At 44.1% G+C, this 9,936-nt stretch overlaps 1 protein-coding gene across 1 annotated transcript in view; it reads right to left on the bottom strand.

Annotated features, from left to right (window-relative positions):
- Positions 1–730: 730 nt before the first annotated feature.
- The window catches only part of dytn (dystrotelin), a gene marked incomplete at both ends in the record, with an annotated part of 12,443 nt that continues 3,237 nt past the window's right edge, over positions 731–9,936 (bottom strand). Inside the window, 9 exons of the mRNA XM_080447002.1 lie at positions 731–844; positions 965–1,035; positions 1,505–1,893; positions 2,613–2,770; positions 3,705–3,846; positions 4,236–4,288; positions 4,575–4,614; positions 5,246–5,382; positions 9,711–9,822. Of these exons, the coding sequence (XP_080303128.1) occupies positions 731–844; positions 965–1,035; positions 1,505–1,893; positions 2,613–2,770; positions 3,705–3,846; positions 4,236–4,288; positions 4,575–4,614; positions 5,246–5,382; positions 9,711–9,822 (1,216 nt within the window). The remainder of the gene's footprint in view (positions 845–964; positions 1,036–1,504; positions 1,894–2,612; positions 2,771–3,704; positions 3,847–4,235; positions 4,289–4,574; positions 4,615–5,245; positions 5,383–9,710; positions 9,823–9,936) is intronic.

A 9,936-nucleotide genomic window follows, 5' to 3' on the forward strand; every position in this document is an offset into this window, starting at 1 on the left:
TCAATCGACAACACTAGGCGGCCATTTTCAATTTAGTCAATAACTCACTTCCTGTTTCAGATTCCTTTGGGCACCCCTTCTAGGATGTCTTAGGATGACCCAAGGGACATATGTGCCAAATGTTATGCTTTTTGGAGATTCTTTTGGTGTCTTTTGAGTCAACGGTCAACAGTTTAGGTGGCCATTTTGAATTTTGTCCATAACTCACTTCCTGTTTAAGATTTTACGTTTTACGCACGTTACCAGGCTAATCCTGTACAAGAGTGGTTCTCAACCTATGGGTATGATTTTTGGGGGGTCCCCAGATGACAGTGAAGTGACAATTTAAGGACTTTTAAGACCTTTTTAATACCTAAAAAATGAAAGAAAAGAAAAAAGACCATTACTGCATCAAAAGTAATCAACAAACTATACTTTAAAAACTGATCAAACATTGTCCAAATTGCCAAATAATATAACAGAGAGGCAAGAATTGTGAAAATAGTCTACAAGCTCACACTGCCTTGCAATTATTTTGGGGGGTCACGGCTTGAAAAGGTTGAGAACCACTGCTGTACAACACTACAACGACATCAGCACCTCCCGAACAGACTCAAGTCTCGCCACCCTTATAAATAAAGCGGCACAAGAGACGCTCCGTTCCACCCAGGAGGACATGTACAAGCGCCTGGCTGGCGGCATCCTGGGAGCAGGAGTGGGAGCTTGCCGGGCCCTCACGTATCCACCGTCGCTACATCCAGGACCCGGGAGATGGCGTCGAAGGAGAAGATCTACCACGGCGGCAATGGATTCTACTGCTGAACCGCCTACGAACCAGAATTGGCGAGGGCGTGGCTGTACGACACTGAGTTGGACATTTGAGGATGATACACGAAATAAGAAGCTTGTGGGTGGGTGGGTGTGGGTGTGGGTGTGTGTGTGTGTGTCAATGTGTTTGTGCATAGTGTGTGTGAGAGCTCAGTACTGCCACTAGGTGGTGTATGGAGTCTCCTATTTGTTCTGCAGCCATCAGGAGGTCAGTCTGTGACCTGGAGCCTGGAGTGGAGACACAACACACGTAAGACCTTCATCTTCTTCATCATCCAATATCATTATCATCATCATAATCAGCTGCTCTACACTGGCTGCCAGTAACTATTAGACTTAATTGATTTTAGAATATGTAACATGTAAAGCTCTTCATGGTCTGGCACCTAGCTACCTAGCTGAGTTGTGTCTGGTCTGCACCCCGAGGTCCTCTGATTCAGCTCTTCTGGCTATTCCATTCTGGTGACCAAGGGTGACCGGGGTTTTGCCCCCAAGGCCCCTAGACTCTGGAAAAGCCTGCCGTCGTTGGACCTCAGGCATACTAGCTCAATAACAATTGTAAGTATTTAACAGAAAAGCCTTTTTAACCCCCTAATGTCACACTGTTAATAATGGTGCTCTATGAATAAAGTTTAATTATTTTTCATCATCATCAGATCGTTGCTGTCGGGCAGAAACCTTGTATCTCCATATTCACCTGTCTGTGTGTCTTTCTGCAGAGGCAGAGCAGCTTTCAGAGATGCTACCAGCTCCCACAGCTGTTGGTCTGCCTCTACTGGACTACAAGTCCCACAATCCTCTTCTTTGCGGAAATACTCCTCCCCCATTGGACTGATGAGCCGCTTCTTAGTCCTCACCTCCTCCTCTACGGATAAACCGTGTGCTGCCATTGGAGGGCCGAGATGTCCGTCACCAACAGGCCCCTCCTCTTCAGACTGGCAGGGCTGTAAAGACGTCCTCTCCCGTGGGATTGTGGGAGAATGAGTTTCTGTGTCTGATCCAAACTCACTCCCGCTTTGTCCTTCCTCTTCCTCTTCCTCCTGCTCCTCTGGCTTTGTGTCTTCTTCCTGCTCCAGGGTTATTATGCTGTAGTTAATTTAAACTAACAAAATAACACAAACTACAATTCAGTAGCGTCCCCAGGAATTACATTTAGGGCAGGTGAGATTCCCCCCCCCCCTGCCGGAGGGGGGACACACAGGTGACAGACTATTTAGGCGAGAGATTGTCATTGTACTTCTGAGTGTACTTTTGCCTCTTTGTACACTGGAAAATAGGCGTTCAACACTTCATGTTGTCAGTGGCTGTGTAATTAGTGCCCTTAGAAGTAATGGACACTGGCAAAAGTAGGCAAAAGTAGCAGATCTACAAGCTCACAGCGTGTCACATTGCGATATGTTGTGAGCTTGTAGATCTGCTATATTTTTTGTTATTTTCCTGACCTTGTTGAATCTTGCCCGACTAATCTATAGTATTACAATGAAAAACTAACAATAAAACTAACTAATAAAAAAACAAATCTAAAACTTTGCCTTTTCATGAAATAAAAACTAAACTAACTAACCCACTTTAAAAAACTATAATCAAAACTAAACTGAAATCGAAAAAGGAAAGTAAAAAAAAAAAAAACTAAATAAACAAAAAAAATAAATAAAACTATAATAACCTTGTCCTGCTCCTCCTCTGCTTCTGCTTCGTCCTTCAGGAAGGCCAGTTCACTGTCTTCCTCCTCCTCCTCCTCCCTCAGTCGCTCTCTGTACTCCTCCTCTCTCCTCTTCATCTCCTCCTCCTCCTCCTCCCCCTGCCCCTCTCCAGAGGGGTGTGTGGTGGTGGTGTTCTCCTCCCCTCTCCTCCTCTTCGTCTCCTCCTCCTCCTGCTCCTCTCCAGAGGGATGTGTGGTGGTGTTCTCCTCCTCTCCAGGGTGGTGGTGTGTGTTTTCATCTGTTCCTGTCCTGCTGAGAGTCTGAGAGACGTGGCCATCACGTGACCTTCAGATTTACAGATTTACACAAGATGGCCAATTGACTAATTCACGCTTGAAACCCACCAGGTGTGCAAGCATAAGCGAACGGACACAGATTTTTTCCCCCACTCAATCTTAATTAATGTAGTCGTTTTCACTGGCCGCTCACGGATGCTCCACTTGCACACGTCAAGATTTATTTTCCACTTTTTGTGCGCATTCTCATTAAAACGCAATGACCAGACATCCCGCTGTGGCCAGGTTTGGCGACAACAGTCTCGCACAAACCTCTGCGCACAATGAAGAAGGTGCAGCGCTTTTTTTGGTGGGTTCCCAGCAGTCAATCAATAAACAAACAAACAAACACATTTTTGACAGTAACTCCAGCACAATACCGTATACAGACATTGACTCTGTAGTGTAATATCACCGGTGTATTCTATTCAGCTGTGACACTGTATGCCGGTGTACTGTATGTTTATACTGTTGACTCTGCAACAGTATCGGTGTATTTCTGTGATGATATGTGATATGTGATTATGTAATGTTCAAATAATGTGCAATGTGCAAATACGTATTGATTTCTATTGCACAGCAGGTATATGAAGTCCCAGTTTTATGTGCATGGTTAAATAACATGGTTTAATACATGTAAAAGAGAGCATGGAGGTGTTACAGTGTCAACTGGGGTCCCAGACAGAGGTAAATTTCATATCAAATGGGGGTCTGTTGAAAAGTTGAGAATTACTGCCCTCTAAAGGCAGTACTGCTCATTACACCCAGCAATACTCCCAGCTGGTACTAGAGGAAAGGTCATGAGGTCAGTCAAACAGTGACCTTCCTCCAGGAAGCGTGTGTGCGTGCATGTGTGTGCATGTGTGTGTGTGTGTCTGTGTGTGTGTGTGTGTGTGTGTGTGTGTGTGTGTGTGTGTACCCGTGTGATCATGGTCTGCAGTTGGAGGTTGTGTCGTCTCAGCGTTTCCACGGTGACCTCCATCTCAGAACACCTATCCTCCAGAATCCCCTGTTCTGATTGGACGGTCACTCGCCACACCTTCAGCTCCTCCTCTAACAGCCTGGACGCAAACAAGCACAAGCACAAGCACACGCACACACACACACACACACACACACACACACACACACACACACACACACACACACACACACACACACACACACACACACACACACACACACAATGGGAGTAGTAGGGGTTAGGGGCATTCGGGTTTGTAATTTGTACTTTTTAGATATACATTCTGTTTAATGATGCATTCTATGTGTGTGATTACCTTACTTATTGTGAGTCACTGTGGTTAAGAGTGTCTGCTAATTGCTGATGATTTAAAAGTGTTCCATCCCAACTTTGCACCGTCCCCCACACACACACACTCACTCGCGCGCGCGCATGCACGCACGCACGCACGCACGCACGCACGCACGCACACATGCACACACTCACCATCTATCTCTCTGTAGGTGTCTGACATCCTTCAGTAAAGCTGAGTCTCTCTTCTGGAAACACAAACATAGTTACCATGGAATCACAAGCATAGTTGTACTGGTCTGCTTCCAGTACAACAGTAGAAAACTGTGGTTGTACTGGTCAGCTCTCAGTGACCTGCGGTAAAGACTGTGGTTGTACTGGTCAGCTCCCAGCCATTTAAAAACATTAAAAAGTTGAGAGAGAGCAGACAGTATTTATTTTTTAAAAAAGCGCTGATGCATTCAAAGTGCAATATAGATACAGTACTGTTAAAAAGTTCTGTGCTAAATGGTTAAATTATAAATAGTTTCTCACCTCTTTGACATTCTCAGTCTGCTGAGATTTACACTGGAGTCTGGGAGGAGAGGAGCAGAGAGGAGACGCTCCGCGAGGAGGAGGAGGAGGAGACGCTCCGCTGGGGGGAGGAGGTGGAGGAGAGGAGGAGGAGGAGGGTGGGGTATCAGGAGGAGGAGGAGCTCTGTGGAGGTGGGGACTGATTGAAGAGGAGTGACGGACAGGTGAGGCAACCAATGGCTGTGAAGAGTCAGGTGACAGCGCCCTGGAATCATGAAGACTGAAACACTGTAAACAATGCCATGACGACTGAAACAGTGTAACCATGGTGACTGAAACACTGTCAAACCAAACATCCAATCAGATGAGAGAACTCATGCAGGATAAACAAGTGAAACGGAAATTGTCGGGTTCTCTCTCCTGATAGGTTAAAACTGGTATCCTGATCTGAAAATGTATTTTGTGTTTACTAAATAGGTGGAGTGACAGGAAGCCTCAAGTCAAATCACTCTATAGCAATGATTACTATCAGAATAAAGAGCTATTTAACACTTATTTTAACAAACAAACCACCCCCTTTAATATGATTTAATCCATTTATTTTTACATTCTATTCTAAAACATCCAGACATGATGAAAATGTCTGAATCCTTGCACTGAATAAAAGAGAGAGAATATAATAAAATTCCTACCTGGCCTGAGGCTCTTGTGACTCCGCCCCCCTCATCAGGCCCCGCCTCCTCTCCGCCTCTCGACGAGTGTATCGCCGTGGCAACAGGGCGTGACGAGTGCTGTGGGCGAACGAAGCCAGAGACTCTCTCCAAGATGGCTGAGGGAGAAAGAGATGAATAGAGATTGTGTGTGCGTGCGTGTGTGTGTGTGTGTGTGTTCATTAGGCCTCTAGTCACTTGTTTTGGGCATGTTTTCGTAGACTGTCCGCTTGTTTCTCTCGATAAATTTGGCAACACTGCATGGCACTCTGCATGGCACTCTCTCTTAATATGAAAGCAAGCTGGTTTAAACAACATTAGACAGCAATGCAAGCCCAAATAAGCAACTACACATTTTAAAAACAAGCTCAATAAACCGCAATACCGACCAATATTTACAAGCGACTTTACAGAAAAACTAGCCAAAATTCGCTGATAAAAAGGCAGACATGGCAACAACCAACCACACTCCCCCAAGCGGGCTTCATGGGCTCTTTAAATCCTCCTCCTTTGAACCCCCCCCTCCCCCTCCCCCCACATCCACACCTGTTTGACAGAAAGCTCCATTATAATTTGGAAGTAAAATAATGACATAAACAACTTTTAATGTAAGCTTCAACCACATGGAAGTTGAGTGGTGTTGTCAGGCCAGTGTAAACTGCCAAAATACATGTTTGACAGCTAGCTCCATTAAGAACCTCTCACTCGTATAGCGGAGTGAGAGGTTCTTAATGGAGTTAGTTTGACAGCTGAACTAGAAGTCAAATTATCTCCATGACAAACTGTTGGGCGTTTTCTTTTCAATGCAGTGAATTATCCAGGTAAGTTAGCAGCCCACTGTTAGCTGCTTAGAATTAACACCTCCTTGCAGGTGGTTTAGGTCTTATCTATCTGAGAGATGTTTCTCAGTCAAATTTGGAGATTTTGTGTCATCCTCCACGCCCCTGTCCTCCGGAGTCCCCCAGGGCTCGATCCTTGGACCTATACTGTTCTCCCTTTACCTTCTCCCCCTGGGACTATTTTTTAAGAAGCATGGCATCTCATACCATCTCTATGCAGATGATTCTCAAATCTACATGCCCTTAAAGAAGGAAAGTAATAGCTCCCTGACACCACTTCTAGATTGTCTCAATGATGTTAAAACCTGGATGGCTTTTAACTTTCTAAGTGTCAACGAAAAAAAGACAGAGGTCATAGTGTTTGGGCCTAGTGGTCCTGGCATTATACCCACCAATCTGGGCCCCCTACAGTCTTATGTGAAACCTGTTGTCTCCAACCTTGGAGTCAAATTTGACAATCTGCTCAAATTAGATAAACAGGTTAATGCTGTGGTCAGCTCCAGCTTCTACCATCTGAGACTGCTTGCCTGAATTAAATCAGTTCTGTCTTTCAATGATTTTGAGCGAGTCATTCACGCCTTTATTTCCACACGTCTGGACTACTGTAACGCGCTATATGTCGGGCTAAATCAAGCCTCCTTGGCACGCCTGCAGCTAATCCAAAATTCTGCGGCACGCCTCCTGACAGGAACCAGTAGGCGTGAGCACATTACGCCCGTGCTGGCCTCACTCCACTGGCTACCTGTTCGCTTCAGAATTGATTTAAAAATTGTATTGTTTGTTTTTAAATCCCTGAATGGCTTGGCACCTCAGTACCTCTCTGACCTCATAAAGGTCTATACCCCCCCAAGGTCACTGCGGTCTGCTGGCCAGCTAAGTCTCGAGGTCACAGTAAGGACCAAATTAAAGACCAGAGGCGACCGAGCCTTTGCTGCCATAGCCCCCACCCTATGGAATGCGCTCCCCCCATGTTAAAAGGGCCCCCACCATTGAGACTTTTAAATCTCGGCTTAAGACACACCTTTACACCTTGGCATTTTAACCCCGCTTGAGAGTTTTCCGTGGTCTATGTCTTATTTGTTTTCTGTGTTTTTGATGGTGTTTTCTGTGTTTTTAGCATATTTTAGCTTGTATTTTGCATGATTTTCTGTGCAGCACTTTGTAAACCCTTAACCCTGGTTGTGAAATGTGCTATACAAATAAAGTGGATTGGATTGGATTGGAACACCTACATGCAATATGAAGTACTAAACACAAGATGTCGCCACCTCTCCATTGAACTCAATGGACGTTGGCCGACATTGTTTGGTTACTTTCAATGGCGCAATGTCACGTTCTCTTTCTATTGTAGGCTGAGCTGTGTTTAATTGTGATGCCAATATGCAGGCCTAGTAAAGAGGCATATGTGTGTATTTCAGTAGTGGTTAAATCTGTCCAGGTCGGCTATATGTGTTGTAAAAAGGCAGTGGTGTAAAGAACTCATTTTCTCAGTACATTTACTCAAGTACTGTACTTAATTACTACAATTTTGAGGTACTTTGACTTTACTAGAGTACCTAAATTTTTCAATACTCATACTTCTACTCCACATCTCAGAGGCAAATATTGTAGGCTACTTTACTCTCCACTACAATTATTTGAAAACTTTAGCTACTTGTTGATTTTGATTATTATTACAAAACATACATTAACCACTTCAGCCCTATATATATACCCTATACTTCGGCTATTTGAAAATAGCCAATCTACAAGCTTGACGTGTTGTGAGCTTGTAGATCTGCTATTTTCAAAAAATGTTTATACATTTTATACATTTGAACTATACTTTGGTACTTTAAGTATATTTTGATGCCAATATTTTTTATACTTTTGTACTTTTACTTAAGTGCATTGTTAATACAGGTCTTTTACTTAACAGAGTAAATCTACATTGTGGTATTGATACTTTTACTGAAGTAAAACGTTTGAGTACTTTGTGTGCATAAAGGCTAGATCTGTATTATATTTTGAAATGCAGACCATTAAATAAGGTGCTTGAAGGTGCTGTGTGCATGGGTCCTATCGAGCCAGAGAACACCGTTAAAAAACGAATAGAACAGGGCGGCCGCGTCCATTGAGTTCAATGTTGGGGTGTAATGGTACCAATTACCAAATGTCCTTGTATGAAACCTCATACTTATTAAACCCTCACCTGTATGTTTCTCTGGATAAGAGCATCAGGTCTCAACAGGCAAAGATCTTATCAGCTGAATGTTCACCCCAGAATAGAGATGCTAAGGTTCATGTGGTTAAAGGGATATGATTGAATATAAGATGCAAATATTTCACAGTTCACACTGCTTCGTGTGAGTGTTTCAGCTATTAAACCATCACTATAGTGTTTACCATTGATGGTTTAATTGAAAGTTATATTGGAGTGTTACAACCTGTCCTGATTTGCACACCTAGATTTCTATGTAATCTTAATTTATTTAGGCATATCCTAGACCTAGTCCTAGGAGTTGGGGCATTACATTTTCGGTTCCACAGATAAATAATTGTGAACATATCTACAAGCTCACAATTTGGCCAAAGCTTGACCAGTTTTTATTGTATAGTTTGTTGATAACTTTTGGTCTTTTAGTGTCTTTTTGTATTAAAATGGTCTAACAAGTCCTTAAATTGTCACTTCACTGTGATCTGGGGGGGGTCCCCAGATCACAGTGAAAAAATAATCATGTGGGGACCGACCCACAGGTTGAGAACCACTGCCCTTGTCAGATTTCTAGGTGGAGCTCTTTTATAATGTGTGCATGTTTAAAAATGCCACTTTCTTTCTTTCTTTCTTTCACTCAAGGCTTATGGTGTCCATCCCAAACTACTGAGCTACCAACCCCTGAGCCATGTCCACAAGTACAAGAGCCAAGGTGATGACCCCAGACTCTGAATGCCATGGCCAGTGTATGGAAGTTGAACCCCCGACAATATCAAACTCAGCTTTTTCTGAGTCCTGTAGAGTCTGTTCTCCTATACAGCCCGAAACCTGCTCCAAAGAAGTCCCTGGCCACTGTGCTACACCAGAACACAATGTGCAGCACTAAATATCAACCAGGATGAACATGTTACCAACAAGCATATGTATGAGGGTACTGCCAAGGCTGAGTGAGAAGATGGCAGCTGGGAGAATGGGGCTGGTGGTCCGGGTCCCTCACTGCCTTTGATACCGGGAGCCCCCAGCAGGGGAGGAAGGTACTGGAGAGCTATAGCCAGATGTATGGAGGATGGAGATGACTGGAGACGCCACTGGAGGGCGCTCATCCGAGGGGATGAACTACAGAGAGGGGGGCTCTATATATCTATCCATGGGTTCCAAAGTTTGACCCTAGCCATCACTTACATAACTGATGAGGTCAAGTAGAAGACGGCTCAAGGTAGGAACCTTTTTTTCTCCTTTTTTCTTTGCTACTGCTGCTTGTGTTGTGTGCTGTGTGTATAATACTAATACGATTCAACTTCAAGTTGTACTATTGCTGTCATTTTGAGACCCAAATTAATGGGTGGCAATGAAACTTCACTGACTGTTTCTGGCTCCGGAGTGTGTGTGTGTGTGTGTGTGTGTGCGTACGTACCTGTGTGCAGTGTTCCAGCACAGGATGTGTAGTTTTGTGTTTCCTGGTCTGTCTGTCCGTCAGGAAGCAACTCTGACACAGATGTACGTTGACACACTTCATGCATCGATACCTGATACACACACACACACACACACACACACACACACACACACACACACACACACACACACACACACACACACACACACACACACACACACACACACACACACACACACACACA

This window comes from Gymnoscopelus braueri (genome assembly GCF_963280865.1).
Source record: "Gymnoscopelus braueri genome assembly, chromosome: 13".
Taxonomy (NCBI): Eukaryota; Metazoa; Chordata; class Actinopteri; order Myctophiformes; family Myctophidae; genus Gymnoscopelus; species Gymnoscopelus braueri.